The 18,008-nt window shown below is 44.2% G+C and overlaps 1 protein-coding gene across 8 annotated transcripts in view; it reads left to right on the top strand.

Annotated features, from left to right (window-relative positions):
• The window catches only part of WWOX (WW domain containing oxidoreductase), a 1,124,793-nt gene that overhangs the window by 73,990 nt on the left and 1,032,795 nt on the right, over positions 1–18,008 (top strand). The window contains exon 6 of one of the 8 annotated variants that reach the window (XM_065537398.1): positions 9,598–17,326. The exons of the other annotated variants lie outside the window; for them this stretch is intronic. Coding sequence (XP_065393470.1) covers positions 9,598–9,792 — 195 coding nt within the window. The 3' untranslated portion in view covers positions 9,793–17,326. Of the gene's footprint in view, positions 1–9,597; positions 17,327–18,008 lie in introns of those variants that run through there. 8 annotated transcript variants of the gene reach the window in all.

Raw genomic sequence — 18,008 nt, forward strand, 5'->3', positions numbered from 1 at the left:
ACCCACAAAATTTGGTGAGATACCAAATGGTTACTGTTTTAAGCCACTATGCTCTGGGGGAATTTGTGATGTAGGGATAGATAACTATCACAGGATCCATGGCCTCAAGGGGAGAAGGATCTTTGAGAGAGACTGGACAGTGAGTTCTAAGGACAAGACATGTATACTTACCCAGGAAGCTCCACTGCGTTAAAGGAATCTTAAGTTTCCGGGTTGCATCCATCTCCCAGGTCACCTTGGCTGACCTCTCTCCAACACTTTCAAAACATCCCTGATCAGGAATCACTCCGCTTTCGCATAAGCGCCTCTCTCCCCATGCTGCCCATTCCATTGCCGCACACCACTTAATTAGTGAGTTCTCCCTCATATTGAAGGCAGAATCTTTCTCCGAGCATCTTCTATGCACCGGCCCTGGTCCTGCCCTCCGAGTTCCACTGGCTGCCTTCTCATCAGAACCCAGCTAGAACTCACATCTCTCAAATTCCCTAAATAATAAATCCAAAGTTATTGAAGATATTGGGTTACTAAAAGTTGGCAGTGAGACTGGCCCCACTCATTTCTTTGTAACCCCTGTGCCTCTTTTTATTATTGAAGCTTGGGATGCACTTGGTAAGGCTAGGCAGCTGGGGAGCATGCAGACTCAGGAGCCAAGACCCGCCTTGCCTTCCCTGAAGTTAATGAATCAGCGTGAATGAAGATCACAGTCTTCTTTTAAATGGCAGAGGAACAGTGCACTTACTTACCGACAGTTCTCAGATTCTAATTGTTCCGACTACAATGCGTCCTGTAAACCAGGTAGCTGGGAGAAACTTCAATGCATCTTTGTAATGGCTTTGTTGTTGTTTATTGAGAGGGACTAATTAACTTTGATTATTGCACTAATATTATGGCACTTTGACAGCCCTTCAGATTTATGACTCTGGGAAAATAAACAAATGAAATGCAGGTGCTGGAGCAGAAAGAATAAGTTATTACTGAACTTTAATTACTTGGAATGCATAGCCAGGAGAGAATTAGTTGATGAATTACAGGATGCTTAAAATCTACATCAAATTGTAAGCAATAAGAAGATAAAAATAAAAAGGAAGGGGGCAGGAAGGGTGCTATTTTTAAGGCAGGAAAGGATAGGATATATTTGCAGTGATCTTCGTGGTGTTTCATTGATTAATCTCTGTGGTCTCCAATGCTGCAGATACGTACATGGTGCTACTCAAAGCATGGTCCCTGACCTGCAGCATCAGTGTCACCTGAGAGCTTGTTGGAAATGCAAATTCTTGAGCCCCACCGCAGACCTGCTAGGAAGGAATCTCTGGAGGTGGGGCCCAGCCATCTGTGGTTTGCAGTTACTCCAGGAGATTCTGATATCTGCAAAAGTTGAGAAGCATGGCTCAACATTCTCATGCAGCTTGCTTTTTCTTTTATAAAAGGGTGGGTACACATTTTTGTCTTTGCTTATGAAAATCAAATGTTTTCCCAACCCAGTTTACCAACTAGCTCCCAAATTTTCAGGCTATTTTAAAAATTGATTGAAATTTAAAACTTCTGGGAAATTTTAATTTATCCAACATCTATTACATGCTAGGTAGAGTGGGTGACATAAGATAGTCTAGAAGGACTTTGCTAATGAGGTGATACCCCTAAACTGTCATCGATGCCAGCACCTGGGTAGTGTGGTAAGAGTGATACTCTCATGACTCATGAAAGATGGTCTCCCCACATGCTTCAGAGCAGGATTGTTGTGGGAGGAAGTACTGGGGGACTGTGATCAGCCCCCACGGCGAGGGTGCATCTGGAGCAGGAGGAAGGGCATCCACAGAGTGTGAGTAGTGTGCCCTGGGAATGGAGATTGAGGCTTGGATGTGGTGTCGGGGAAAGGGCAGGAAGCTGCTCTATGAGGCCAGATCATTCAGGGCCTTGGATTCCAGTCTTAGGAGAATAGACTTTATTCTCTAGGTCCTGGCAGCCATCACTGTGAGTCTGAGTGGTGGTGATACAGTCCATACTCAGTTATTCAGATAGACAGACATTTGGGCTGAGTTAGGGAGGAGTGTCGGGGTCCGGAGACTCTGTTGGCCTGTTGGCCACGGTCCTGTTCAGCTGTGGTTGAAATGGGCGCAAAGAGCAGAAAAGGACGAGACGGGGGCTGAACAGCCTTGCTTAGTTCCTGACATTCAAGGAAGATCTTTAACATCCATCCACGGAGCCTCAAAGGTTAAAAATAATCATCCCTTTCAATAGTTCCTGTTGTGAGGACCGTTAACAAATTATAGGAGAAAGTATTCCTCCCTTGTAGAAAGTCCATGAAAACGGACATGTGTTTACTTATCTGCAACCCTGTCTTAGGAGGCGGGTGATGAGACACTTTACTATTTGAATCAGGAAGTGTTGACAGTGAAGGGAGGAGCTCTTCATAATTATACCCAGAGAGCAGGCAAGACAGCCACATGCAAGTGGCCTGGCCTGGCTGGATTTGGTACAGAGGGGATTGGGGCAGATTCAGACCTCTCTGGTCCCGCGTCCCTGCACTTCTGGGCTGTTTGCCGGTACTAAGCACTTTTCCTTTTTAAGATGTTGCTGTTTCCATTCCTGCAGAAGCTCAGCCAGCCACCAGCCCAAAATTGTCTCTCTTTATTGGAAAGTTGGAAATGTCACTGTGACCCCACAGCCCTTATTGTCAAGCAGGCTGCTAACCTTTTATTCTAGAGTGTCTTTCATCTGATTTCCTCTACCATCTGGAACCTTCTGGATTCTTCCTCTTATGGGTAGTGATGGGCACTTTAGGAGTAGGAATGCATTTCAATGCTAGACCACATCCTTTCATACCCAGAATTTGCATAGTGACATTTAAAAATAGCAGGCCAGGCACGGTGGCTCATGCCTGTAATCCCAGCAGTTTGGGAGGCCAAGGTGGGCGGATCACTTGAGGTTAGGAGTTCGAGACCAGCCTGGCAAACATGGTGAAACCCCGTCTCTACTAAAAATACAAAAATTAGCCAGTCGTCGTGGAGCATGCCTGTAATCCCAGCTGCTCAGGAGGCTGAGGCAGGAGAATCCCTTGAACCCGGGAGGCAGAGGTTGCAGTGAACCAAGATTGCGCCACTGCCTTCCAGCCTGGGCGACAGAGTGAGATTCCATGTCCAAAAAAAAAGCGGTCATTTTAGAACTGCTTTCTGTTTGGGATGGTTTACCTCGGGTTTAGTTTATAAATGTGGATAACCGAGAGCTGGTCAAATGTTTACCTGGGGCCATGGGCCATTTTGTATCGTTGGAGGAGAAGCCAGGGCACTTGGCAGGGGTGTTAATGATGATAATCAGGCAGCGGGGTGGGGCCGCTGTTTTGTGGCATCCTCAAAGACTTGCCAACGTAGACGTTTTTGGGGAGACAGAAACACAGAAATAATTCTGCAATGCTTTAAAGAATCTGTTAGAAATAAAGTTTCTTTTAGTCATGTATGATCCGTTGGGCTTTATATAACTTTCAGCCATTGCTTTGCGGGGACAGCAAAGATGTGAGCAAATTTATGCAAACCTAATAGGATGAAAAATTGAGGTATCAATTAATAAAGTCATCTGTCCTTCTGGAGAGAGTTATGAATTAACAGATTGCATTTGGGTGTACTGTGGTTGTAAAAAGGTAACATTTTCAGATTGGAAAGGAATTTCTGAGATCATCCAATTTAAGTTCCTCCACTTGACAGACAAGAAAACTGAGGCCCACAGTAGTTAACTTAAGCAATTAATTTATTCTAGTTAACAATTAATTCTGCCTGCAGAACAGGAATATGGCCTCCGACACTTCATGCTTAATTGGATGGCTTATTAAAGTCTTATTTTTATGATAATGATGATGGTGATAATAATAATAATAGTAGCTAGCGTTGTGTTCCAGTGCTAAGCACTTTAAATGCACGAATTCAGTTCATCTTTATGACAACACTATGAGATAGCTAATATTATGAATCCTATTTTCAGATGAAAAGGCTGAGGCTCAGGGAACAAACAGCAGAGAGATGAAACGCCACAGTGACGTCTAGGTTCAAACAGCAGCAGAGGTGCAACGCCATAAGGATGTAGAAGTCTTGCTTGTTCCTCTTAGTATAACCCCAGTGAATAGCATCGTGCTTGGTCCGTTGGAGGGATTTGGTAAATATTTATTGAGTGAGTGAGAGGGTAAAATAGCTGAGCCATGCGAATTATAACCTGGGCAGCAGTAATCCTGCCGTTGTAGGAAGGGTCAGATCGGCTGGTTGGTTTTTGGCAAGCAGACCAGCAGAAGGTGCAAATAACTTGACGTGTTTTCCTAAGTGCTGAGCTGTGTGAATTGGTTTCATGTTGATGCTACTGAAGTCTCCCCAATTCATCATCTGCCTTGTAGCTTGTTGAAGAAAGAGTCCTTATTTACAGTCTATTATGTTAAGCATATTTTATTCCAGTTATTTGAAAATGACCCATCCTGATTTGGAAAATCTCTAGCTTGCCTGGTCATTCTGGAGCAGTGGGAGCCGGCTGTGATGCAGAGTGGACTCATAAACCACTCCTAAACTCAAAAATCTTGATTTTGAGGGACAAAAACCTGGGCCTTTAGGTAGAATGAGCAGCTTACAAGGCTGCACCCGAGAGTAGGGGGCGTACGTTAGGGCTAGTGGGTAAATCCAGCTGTATGCGAGAGTTGGGGACATACATTAGCCCTAGTGGGTAAATCTAGCTGCACCCGAGAGTAGGGGGTATATGTTAGGGCTACTTGGTAAATCCAGTTGCCCCTGAGAGTTGGGGCATATGTTAGGGCTAGTGGGTAAACCCAGCTGCACCCGAGAGTAGGGGCATATGTTAGGGCCAGTGAGTAAATCCAGCTGCACCCAAGAGAGGGGGTATACATGAGTGCTAGTGGGTAAATCCAGCTGCGCACGAGAGTAGGGGTCATACCTTAGGGCTAGCGAGTAAATCCAGCTGCGCCCAAGAGTTGGCGGCATACGTTAGGGCTAGCAGGTAAACCCAGCTGCACCCCAGAGCAGGGGTATACATGAGTCCTAGTGGGTAAATCCAGCAGACGTCCGGGCTGTGCTTGAGGGTGTCATCGAGAGAGAGAAGGTTGATCCGAAGTTAGTAAAGCCTTTAAAAATTAAAAGGCCTGAGATGATGGTAGGGTTTTGAGGTAAGTATAAAAACCTTCTTGTTTTCTACTACTTAAAGCTGAAAACCCCGCTGGGGTTGGCTTTGCTTCTAATATCCTTCTTCCTTTTTGTTTCATAAGTAATTGTCCTGAAGCCTATCAGGATAAATGTATACTGAAAGGTAAATTAATGAGAGAGATACAGAGAGATAGACACAGAGGAGAGACAGAGGTTCAGAGAAAGAGAGACACAGGGGATGTGGAGACACAGAGGAGGGACAGAAAGACAGAGACAGAGAGAGAGAGAGAGAGAGAGAAACCTGTCTGGCAGTGTTTTTATTTTTGTGAGGTTTTTAGTGCCTGGCTTTGCACGATGGTGGTGGTGGTGGTCGGGGAGGGGTGCCGATGACTGTTTTTAGCGTTCTCTGACCATTTCTTGCTTAGAAAGGAGGAAATTAGAATTGTTGAGCTATGATTTGTTTTAATCAGAAAGAAATTGTCTAACATAAATCTCTTCGTGAGCCCTGGAAAAGCCCTAAAGCGGCCAGGAAAAAAATATCAATACTTTGCAAAGGAGGAATGATTGTTCCAATTCGTGGCTTAATTGACTTTAAGCCTTAATGAAACTCAGGCCAGAGCGGGCGGTGCACTCCGTGGCTGGGATCCACGGTGAAATCTACACTGGGAGAGGAGGAATTTAGGGTGGTAATTTGGTTCTTTGCTATTGATGAAATTTTCTAATTGACTGGGGCTACTTAATACCAGATAATATTTTTTTTTCTTGCTATAAAGAGAGTAAATTTGTTTTTTCTGACAAACACAGTAATTTATTTTAAATTACAGCTTTTTCTATTGGAAGCATTCATTTATGTTAGATTATTGTTCCCTGAGTGGAATTTCACTGATGCCATATAATTAAATATAGATTTTTTAAAAAGATAGTATATATTTTAGATGTATAAGTGGATAAACTGGAGGTATGGAAGGTCTTTATTTAAGGAGAATAAATAGCCCACGCCGTCAACACGATGGGCCTTGGAAAGGACTCATTTTGCCTCAGCGAGTTCCTCTTCTGCACCAGGCTCCACTTACGGAAGGACTGCAAAGACTTACTAATGTCGTCAGTCTGAAAGGATTGAGCTATAAAAATGTGTTATGAGAGCCTAAGCAACACATCTGGAATTTAGCCTTCCCGGATTCAAATCCTGTTTATGCCACTTACGAAAACCATGCGACTTTCACTTGTTCTTATTGCCTCAGTTTCCTCATCTGTGACTTGGGGATGATAATAGTACTGGGATCACAAAATTGTTGTGAAGATGAACTAAAGTGCTAATGTAAAATGTTCATGATGGTGCCCGACTACTGGCAACGGTACCTAGCGTGTGCTTTCCAAGTGCTGGCAAAAAAAAAAAGAAAATAATTGCTTGGGGCCCCTCAGTGGTCTGACCCCTGCCTACCTGTCTGGGCTCCTGTTTGGCCCTTCTCTTTCTTGTTCCAACCCTATCAAACTCACTGCTGTTGCCAAAGCTTCCTGTCCGTCCGTGTGTTGGCACAGACTATGTCCTCTGCTTGGAAGGATCTCAGCTAAGCTTGTCCTCCCCACATCTGCCTCTGTATCCTGTGTGTCTCTGCTCAGGGGTGTCTTCCCACAAAGCTTTTCTGGGCTTCTCTTTCCTCTCTCCTGCCCTCCCTCCCTTGTTTTGTTCAGCACATCATTGTCAACCTTCTTCTCTGGGTCAGGTACAGCATTGAGCACCAATGATAGGGCAGTGATAAAGAAAGCAAAGGTTCTTTCCTCCCAAGAGCTCATGGTCCAAGTTTTGTTTTTTAAATATGCATCTATGAGAGCACTGATCGTGTAGTGCATTGATTGTTTGCCTGTGGGTCTCTATATTTAGTCAATAAGCATGTACTGACCCTTTATTCTACGCCAGCCATCCCACTGGACTCTCAGCACATACAGATACACGAGACGTTGTCCTTGCCCTCAAGGAGTCTTAAGTGTGGAGACAGACACGTAAATTAATAGTAATAATAATATCTGCCACCCACTAGGGGTCTATGTGTGTATGTGTTGGGGGCGGAGTGGCTGGGGAGGGAAGCAAGGCCTGGATTATGGCCCAAGCTCAAGAATATTCGGGCAAGAGCAGATGCAATGCCTGTATTTCTCATCACTTTTGGGTGGCATAGGACCAGCTGGTTATGAGCATGAAAGGTTTTCTTTGACTTTGGTGGTCTAGTTAGTGGTTGAGAACATGGATTTTGGAATCAGCCCAGTGGAGGTTAGAATCCTGGCTGCACCGTTCCATAGCAGTGTTGTGGATCTCAGACAAGGTGTTCCTGCATGTGCCTCTCTATCTTCCTACAGGAAATGGGGCTATAGCATCCCTGAACCGCAGGATGCTTGTCAGGATTAAATGAGATAACAGTGCATGGTTAGTGGCACATGCTCAGTAGCACCTGCCAAGTACCATTCATTGAGCCAAAAGCTCCTGAATGCCACCCCTTCATGCCTTGAACATCCTGGGTTCTAACTTGTCGCAGTACCCCCACCTTTCCTTCTTCCCGTCAATAACTCTTGTGCCCTCCTCAGTGCCAGACAGAGCCTCCTCTGAGTAGATCTGTGTCGTGTTCAAACAAAGCTTTCTTGCTGCAGTATTGGATTTCGTAGGACAGTGACCATTTCCAGAAACCTCTGGTCCGTGAGCCAGTTTGGAGAAAATTGAATCATTCTCTGTGCCTTTCGGCTTGCATCCTAAAAGCCTGCACAAACACTTTGGGCAGGCTTCAACAACTTCACATCAAGGGCTCAATTGCAGCTCCAATATAAAAACCTTCCCCGTTGCTCTCTGCATGTGAAGCTGGATTCCATGCTTGGCACAGACCTCAGTGCGCACGGTAATGCCTCCTTCCACCATATCAGAAGGTCCTAAGCAGCTAAAGCCACTTAACATGCTCGGCGCTTCTCCATAGGAGGATTTTAAAAAAGCTGGAGCTGTCGGGATCCCAAATGTTCCGTGGCACTTCAGCCAGAGGTAGGATAGGGATTTTGAAGTGTTTGGAGAAGTGTTTTCATATTCAAATTTACGGGGCGGGGCTGGGCTGGGGTAGGCAAGGGTCAGACTGTAGCGATTCGCTTGGTGTTTTCTCATGATGCCGGAGAAAATGACCTCATTATCACCATGCTCACATTCGCCTTAGCCAGGACCCCTCTGTAGAAGTAATTGTGAATTTAGTGACCGACAGTCGTAAGGGTTTTATGATTTGTGGAGGATTTATATGTGAAGGAAAATGGATGAATTAAAAATATTAAACAGCTTAACCAGCACCCACATGGATGAATCACTGAGATCTATTTTTTCCCCCTTTATACTATAAACATATGGCATGAATTTTCTGCTCTCATTACAGATGCTGAGAGAAGGCAAAGACAAATATTTATATTACATTCATGTTTTACAGTAAAAACACTGTTCGGTTTGTTTATACAGTTCCACTGTTACGGTTTTTATGGTCGGTAATGAAACCACTGTAAAACCGAGTCTGGGTTATATAGCAGATGCGATAAGGCCTCATAGTCAGGGAGATGTCTGCAAAGGAATCGTTGATGTCACGTGTACAGGATCAACAATGGAATTATGTGTTAGGACAGTCTAAGTTATGCTGTAATAACAAACAACCTCAAAATCTCTGGGGCTTGAAACAACAAAGGTTTATTTCTTGCTCATAGTGTATTTTCATCATGAGTTGCTTGGAGGGCTCCGTGAAATGGGGCTCTCGCTCAGCCACCGGGGCCCACAGAGCAGCCTGCACTGCTGGATGTCGTGACAGCGGAAGACAGGGACATGCTGACTCTTGCTCCGGCTCGGAGGCGACTCTTGCCATCTCTGCTCACATTCCGTTGGCCAAAGCAAGTCTCAGGGCCAAGGAGTGAGCAGTGGGTAGGGTGAGGTGTGTGTGCACAAACCCACCATATGTGCACAGAAGGAGGCTGAGAACTGGACTATCAGAGAACAGCCAAAGATTTCTTTCCACGGTCATGTCAAGCCTTTTTGTTGTTATTTAACTGATACTCTATTTTTAATGCAACATGGAATCAGAAGAATATAGAACAGGCGTCAAAGACCCTCCTGCCTCTATAACCGCACTGTTTAAAATTGATGAGACTCTGTCTTCATTTGAAGATGATCTGATAGGAAGGATTCACAGCTTTCCCCAACAATGCGCCACAGTGCATACAAATCCTCGAAGCTGCAGAACTTTTTCAAGTTGAACTGTGAACTGTAATTTTTTTTTTAAAGTAAGTTTACACGTAGAAGCTCATTGGTAGAGAGCTTTAGATATATTATCCCCCAGGGTGGTGCCTCCTGTCAGCATAAAGTAGGCATGAAATGCTGGAGAATATGCATTCATTCAAAGGAAATAAAAAGGTGCAATTATGAAAACCTCTTGAAGTGACTTTTTATTTATTTTTTTATTTTTAGACAGAGTCTTGCTCTGTTGCCCAGGCTGGATGGCACGATCTCGGCTCACTGCAGTCTCCACCTCCCGGGTTCAAGTGGTTCTCCTGCCTCGGCCTCCCGAGTAGCTGGGATTACAGGCACCCACCAGCATGCCCAGCTAATGTTTGTATTTTTAATAGAGATGGGGTTTCACCATGTTGGCCAGGCTGGTCTTGAACTCCTGACCTCAGGTGATCCACCCACCTCGGCCTCCCAAAGTGTTGAGATTACAGGTGTGAGCCAGCGCACCCGGCCTCAAAGTGACTTTAACAGCAACTTAAAGGGGGTACCTGGCTCTGCCCCCTTCCGTATGGTAGCCACTGGCCATGTGTGGCAGTTGAGAGCTTGAAATGTAGCTGGTCCAGATGGAAATGAGCTGTTGATGTAAAATAAAATGCCTACCAGGTTTCAGACAGTATAAAGAAAATATTCAATTAACATTTTTATATCAGTTCCATGCTGAAATAATATTTGGGACATACCAGGTTAAATAAAATATCATTGAAGTTCATTTAATCTGTTTCTTTTTACCTTTTTTTTTTTTAACACGGCTACTAGAAAGGCTAACATTATGTAGGTGACCCTTTATTTTCATCAGACATTGCTGATCTAGAGGGTAACCACTGGAGAGAGAAAAAGTACAATTTGGTGTTTTTCTCGTAAATCCTTAATTGCTAGAACTCACAGTTTAACCTGACAGTTGGTCAGTTGATATCCTTTGACTTGTTGAAATTTCTACTTTGCATTTGTCTCTTAAAAAGCTTTATTTTAGGCCGGATGCAGTGACTCATGCCTGTAACGCCAGCACTTTGGGAGGCTGAGGCAGGTGGATCACTTGAGGTCAGGAGTTTGAGACCAGCCCGGCCAATATGGCGAAACCCTCTCTCTACTCAAAATACAAAAAGTTAGCTGGGCATGGTTGCACATGCCTGTAATCCCAGCTACTCAGGAGGCTGAGGTAGGAGAATTCCTGGAACTCAGGAGGCAGAGGTTGCAGTGAGCCAAGATCACGCCACTGCACTCCAGCTTGGGTGACAAAGCGAGACCCTGTCTCAAAAGAAAAATAAATAAAGTTTTGTTTTAAAATAATTTTAGATTCTCATAGAAGTTGTGAATAATAGTATAGAGGGTTCTGGGTACCCTTAACTCAGCTTCCCCAGTGATAATCACAGCATAACAATCAAGTCTGGGAAATTGACATTGGCATGATAATATTAACCAACTACAGATTTTATCCGAGTTCCGCTAGTGTTTGCATGTACTCATTTGTGTGTGGCTCTGTGTGTGTGTGTGTGTGTGTGTGTGTGTGTGTGTGTGTAGTTCTATGAAAAGTTACCACATATATACGTTTGGGTTACCAACATCACAGTCAGGATACAGAACTGTCCCATCTCCCCAAAGAAACACCCTTTACCTTAGTTTTTATTCTTTGAGTTATATCTTAACCAGGTTAACTGAGGGTAAATGTTTTAGGCAAGTTAGTAGCAAATGATGCTCTTGGTTCCTTATCTGTCTTTTTATTCATCCAACGCACCTTTCACACATGGCTGAGTTATGCCAGGCTTTGCAAGAGGTGCCAGGTAGGTACAAAGAAAAGAGGACTGCACTCAAGGAACTTAGTCTTTGAGGCCAAGCACGGCAGCTCATGCCTGTAATCCTAGCACTTTGGGAGGCTGACAAAGGCAGATCGCTTGACGTCAGGAGTTCTAGACCAGCCTAGCCAACATAGCGAAACCAGTCTGTACTAAAAATGCAAAAAATTAGCTGGCCATGGTGGTGCACACCTGCAGTCCCAGCTACTCGGGAGGCTGAGGCAGGAGAATTTCTTGAACCAGGAAAGCAGATTGCAGTGAGCCGAGATTGCGCCACTGCACTCCAGCCTGGTCCACACACACAGTGAGACTCTGAGACATCAAGACTCTGTCCCAAGAAAAAGACGCAAAGGAACTCAGTCTTTGGAGGGTTACAGAAACAGTTTCACTAGAAGGTGTGACATTGCGTAACAGAAATCTGTCCCTTGACCTGCCAAAGAGAAGAAAATAGCACAGAATCTTTTCTGCAGGTTTCAGGACCCATGTCTCTTGTCCTTCCTTTACCTTAACTTGAGCAGGGCAAGAATGGTTCAAGCCACATTAGAAAGCAGTGACTTTCTCACCCAACTTTAAAGGAGAAAGGTAAAATACGGTGGATTCTAGAGATTTCAGTGACGTAATAGGTGTTTCCCAGGCATTAAGACCTCGTAAGGTTTCCATTTCCATTAGGCATTATGGATGCATTCCAAGAATTTAATTACTATAACATCACTTCATTCGTTGTAATTCCTCACTAGGGTTATGAGAACTTGGGAGTGTGTGGTTTCTTAGTTGATTAAAAGGTACTTGCTATGGTTTTCTAACTAGCTATTTTACATGAAATTTAGTACTTGTCAATGTGTATTAAATCAATACAGTTAAATTTATCAAAGTGGTGAGAAGAGTTTACATCTGAACATTATGAATAGATTGCTAGCCTCAGCTGGGCGCGGTGGCTCACACCTGTAATCCCAGCACTTTGGGAGGCCGAGGCAGGCAGATCACAAGGTCAGGAGATTGAGACCATCCTGGCTAACACAGTGAAACCCATCTCTACTAAAAATAAAAAAAAAAATTAGCTGGGCCATGGAGACGGGTGCCTGTAGTCCCAGCTACTCGGGAGGCTGAGGCAGGAGAATGGCGTGAACCTGGGAGGCGGAGCTTGCAGTGAGCCGAGATCGTGCCACTGCACTCCAGCCTGGGCGACAGAGCAAGACTCCGTCTCCAAACAAACAAACAAACAAACAAACAAAAAAGAATAGATTGCTTGCCTCAGTTGGGAAAAAATAAAGTTTTAAGGCTCTAGAATTGGAGTGACAGGGCTTTACTTGAAAAATCCCAGAATAGTAGGACCATCATTTAGAAGTTTCGTGGAGATAATATTAGGGAAAAATGACAGCAAATGTTACTTTACAGACACTAAACTCTGGGCCATGTGATATGACCCAGGCTGGAAAATCACTGGTTTACATAAAGGTATTGGCAGACCCATGGATGTTAAGATCCTTCGTGGATACTGGGGAGAAATGACAGGCCTTTTGAAATCGTATCAGTGATTTTCCCTGGGATCACTGGAAAGAATACCCGTGTTTGACAAGATATGACACATGCTCTGTTTTGATTCTGCGTCTGACTAACAGAAAAGATTAGTGAAGATCAGAGTCTGCTATAAAGTTATTGAAGCAGGGTACAAGGAACAGGGGAAGGGAATGGGGCTGAGGAGGAGAATGGGGGAAGGGGGCAGCAAGGCAAAAGTTGGAGGTGCAGGCAGAGGCGAGGTCATGCCAGAGACCCGACCTTCCTGTTGAAGCCAGTGTTTGATCCAAGCTGTGCCTGAGAGCATGCAGCTCATTTGGAGGGGGGAGTTGCAAGTCATGGGTTCGGGTCCGAGCCAAGCCGGAAACAGGAGAAAGTGTGGCTTCTCAGGACTAGGAATACGTAGATTCCAGAGGTGGCGTGGGCATGGGGCACAATGTGACAGGTTAATAGCAAGATCTTCAGGGCTGCAGCTCACCTGTGCCATGGTGGCCTCCAGGAGACCCTTCTTGCTGTAGCCCCGCCCTGAGAGGTTTCGCTTCCCATTGCCTCTTGGTAGCCATGGGCACTTTTGCTGCTCTGATGATGTAAGATGGAGATTGTCCTTGTCTCCATCTCTCTCTTTATTGGTGCAGGCCCATGAGGGATGTCAAAGTCTGTATGTCTTTGTAATAATGCTGGATCATTTGTCCACCTTCAGAGACAACTGAAGACAGTTTTAAGTGAAACCACACAGAGGGTGTATACAATTGGGGCAAGAGCTCTGAAAGTCTGTTTTTGAGAAAGAAAAGAGATCAATTAGTTAACAACCAGTGGCTATGATAATAATGGCACCTAAATAAATCCTTCTTTTGTATTTTATTTATTTATTCATTTTTGAGATGAAGTCTGGCTCTGTCGCCCAGGCTGGAGTGCAATGGTGTGATCTCGGCTCACTGAAACCTCTGCCTCCTAAGTTGAAGTGATTCTTCTGGCTCAGCCTCCCAAGTAGGTGGGATTACAGGTGCCTGCCACCATGCTTAGCTAATTTTTGTATGTTTAGTAGAGACGGGGTTTCACCATGTTTGTCAGGCTAGTCCTGAACTCCTGACCTCAAGTGATCCACCAGCCTGGGCTTCCCAAAGTGCTGGGATTACAGGAATGAACCACCACACTCGGCTCAAATCCTTCTTACTTTTCCTCAAGAACTCACTTCCCACCCAAACCCTTCGCACTGTGGCAGCTGTTATCTCGTCCAGCACGTCTGTCCACACTTGGTATTAATAGCTTCATCTTAGGAACTTTGAAAGTGAGGAGGGCGGTGGTAATTTGCATGAACTAATTTGGGCCAGTTATGGTCCATTACACTCTCACTGACGTGGTTGGTGCTAAGATGGGCACTTGGCTTAAGCCAGACCAGTCCCTAGCCGGTGGAGAAGGTGCAGTCTCTTATCTGAGGGCCTAGGAGGTGCAGGGATGTTTATATGGGCTGCTAGCAGCCTAGTTTCCTGCCACAAGGAGACAGTAAGGAAGCTGAAGTCAGCCTGAGATGAGAGAGAGAGAGCAAAGCAGTTCTTTTGGCCAACTTGACCCCTGATCTTGAAATATTGTGGAACTAACAAATCCCCCTTTGTGTTGGGGCATGTTTTGGCTGGGTTTCTGTCACCTGCAACCAAATCGTTCCTATCCAGTATACCTGGTGACTCTCTGGCCTCCGACGGCTATGCCTGCTGGATACTCTTATTGTCGGTGTCTCCTCCACTAACCCCGTGATGGCTGCACTGCATATCCCTTCCAGCCAACTCTATTGTAGACATATATTCGCAGGGTGAGTTGGGCCCCAGGTAGAGTGATTTGGCTCAGATCCTGCATCCTTTCAGGGGCTGACTGTAATCACACTGGCATGGCAAGGAGAAAGTATATTGGATTTCAGAGTCAAAACCACTTGGTATGAAACCCAGCTCATTTTCTAAGTGGATGTCCAACTTGAGCCAAACAATTAATCTTGGAGATGATGTTGCATACTTCATAGAGTTGTGAAGTTGACTGTGATAATGGAGAATGCTGTACAGGGTGCCTTCCATGTCATGGGTTCGCTGTACCTTAGTTCCCATTACATCATCCTCCCAATCCCCATTTGTTGGTGTTTTTTGGGACCCAGGGTATCAGTCATCTGATCAGATCACTGTGTGACTTTCTCAAGGACCTTTACTTGAGTCTTGAACCTCTGGTCCAAAATGTCCACATACCAGCTTTATGGTGGCTTGTGTCATTCTCCATCCCCTGGTTAAGAAAAAGTCTATTTTATGAGCCCTCTTTCCAACCCCAGTGATGAGGACTGGATTGGGCAAGATGATGCTGCTGGACCACTGGATCCAGCTGGACCGCTGGACCTCGGAGCCCCTGGAGCCTCCCAAGGCCAAGCCCACCAGCCACACACACCTTTGTGAGAATTAAGAAAATATGTCCCCTCCTCCTGGGGCCCACATCTCCTTCACATGGGCACCCAGTCTGGTGAACAGGGTGCAGGCTGGAATGCAGCCCTATCTTGCTTTTGGACCATTGAGCTACTAAGTTGGAGCAACCAGGCTTGGGAATCTTTCTTTAATCATAGGTAGGAAAGGCAAAAAAACATACAAAATAGCATCGTCATGAGTTTCTACTATATTTGTTCGGGCTTTGAAAAATATACCGCCAAAATATATCAATGTGTGGTGCCAATGTTTTAGGAAGTTGCATTTACCAAATCTTGGATACCTGTTTTGTACATATTATAGATAGCATCCCGTGTGAATATGTTAATTCCTTTTTATGAGTTTCAGTCTTTTTCCCCCTCCTGTACATGATTGCTGTTTTATAGTTCCAGTTTGGTGGAATTAACATAGATTTCCCACATGGGGAAGGTTTTGGGTGAGGATTTAGAGCAAGGCAGGTTCTTGATCCTCGGAAGACATTCTTATCTGAGGGGGGATTTGAGAATGGCATTGCAGAGTGGGAGGCGCTGCTATGTGGAAAAATGAACTGGAATAATTATTAGAACAGTTCTCAGAATTTACAGGATATTTGATCATAGGAGTAACTTTACTGAGGAGCGGTGGATGGAATGCCTGTACTTGGAATATTTTAAAATTAATCTACTTTCATTAGACTGAAAGTGTGACACACAGAGAACACTAAAATTGGATGGGGCACTATCTGGAATCATACAAAGAATGACAAAGATGAGGGTATCCATTTTGTTTCTAGGCAAGTTAGTTAGCCTCTCTGTGTTTCTATTTCTTTGTTTATAAAAGAGGGACAAAAATAGGACCCATTACTATCCAGGTGATGAGATCATTCATACCCCAAATCTCAGCATAATGCAATATACTCATGTCACAAATCTGCATAGGTACCCCCTGAATCTGAAATAAAAGTTGAAATTATTAAAAAAGAAAACCAAGGCCAGGTACGGTGGCTCATGCCTGTAATCCCAGCACTTTTGGGATGCTGAAGCAGGTGGATCACCTGAGGTCAGGAGTTCGAGACGAGTCTGGCCAACATGGCAAGACCCCGTCTTTATTAAAAATTCAAAAATTAGTCAACCTTGTTGGCACGTGCCTGAAGGCCCAGCTACTTGGGAGGCTGAGGCAGGAGAATCACTTGAATCCAGTAGGCGGAGGTTGCAGGGAGCTGAGATCGCACCACTGCACTCCAGCCTAGGTGACAGACTGAGACTCTGTCAAAAAAAAAAGAAAGAAAAGAAAGCAAAAACAAATGGATCCATATCCCTGGGTTGTTGAGGAAATATGGGAATGTATGTGGCACACATTACAGTGCCTGGCATACAATAAGCACTTTGTCATGTTACTGGTGTCTTCTTACCATTGTTGTCTTACTGGTGACCATTTGAAATGCTGAAGCTTTATTATTACAGATAATGGTGGATATAGTCTCTTCCTTGTTTATTTTTTGACAGTATCTTTTTAAAAAAACTTTATTAGGTGAGAACTTACTTGTTACAGGTCTAGTGCTGTTATAGTTGAATGTTTTGAATTATGTAACCTACATTAAATATAAAGCTATGACTTGAATTTTGTGGTTAAAAATTTTCTTAGTTGATTGACAAGGACGGCATATTAGCCAGCTTTTGCTGCAGTAACAAGCAGCCCCAGACTCTCAAGGGCTCGCAAAAACGAAAGTATGTTTGTTTGCTCATAACACATGTGGCTGAGGTTTGGCTGTGGCTCTACAGTCTCAGATGGGCTTTCTTGGGCTCAGCTTCTCACAGCTTCTCCTCGAAGGGTCCAGGCTGTAGGAGATGTCATCAGGGCCTGCAGAGGGCAAAACCTCACAGAGGCTTCTGTTCATACATTGTGGTACCTCATGTCTGTGTCTTATTGTCAAAAAATCAATGGCAGTAGCCAAAACCAACAGCAGTGGGGCAGGAAAGTGTATTCTGCCCACAGGAAAGCGAGGCAAAGGCAGGGAGGGAATAATTGTGAACAAAGAATTCACTTGACAAAGATAATTTTGTTGATACGGTTACCACTTGCCTTTCAGTAAAATAGCGCTTCACAAGTTTGTTTAACGTTTTATTTCAAGCTCCCAGAAACAGCTAACGCCACAAACATACATGTTGACAATTTCAAAAGGGAAAAAAGAAAAGAAAGGTACATCTGAGTCAGGAAAACATTAACCAGTCTTATTTCTGAGAATCAAACCAGTGGTCCTTCCAGCGACCAGTCACCCCATTAACCACCCATTAATGGCACAAGTAGGAAGTGCCAGCTCAGAGTCCCCGAAAGAGGTATCCAGATTTATGGCTCATCCCAGACTTCTCTGATCGAGGCTGTTTTCCCTCTAGATGCCTTAGTCAATCAGTAATTAATTTGAAATCCAAAGTTTCATTAAGTGTTATTGAGTTCTTGCACGCTGACATTTGTAGTGCTATATTTCTTTAAAATCACAAACCATTTTTCATACTGTCGTTTGCATATTTTAACAGAAAAGATTGCGGTTCTGGTATAAATGACCCAGTTTTCTGGATATATTTACTTGAATGTCATAAACTTATTATCCTTCTCTTCCACTTCATTGCTTTTCTGCCTTTCTGAAGTATTTTGAAATCATATTTAATACATCATTATAGCCTCTGAATTCTATCTAAAGTATAAATAAATTTTACCGGGTGACTGTTTTCAAAACAATACCAAGAAGCTGGTCTTATTTAGATCTGGTCTTATATCATTGAAATATCATTAGAATTCTTATGGAAAATATGTTTTGGCTGTTTAGAGGATGCTAGGGGCTGGAAGTGAGAAGGTA

This window comes from Macaca fascicularis, chromosome 20 (assembly GCF_037993035.2).
Source record: "Macaca fascicularis isolate 582-1 chromosome 20, T2T-MFA8v1.1".
NCBI lineage: Eukaryota > Metazoa > Chordata > Mammalia > Primates > Cercopithecidae > Macaca > Macaca fascicularis.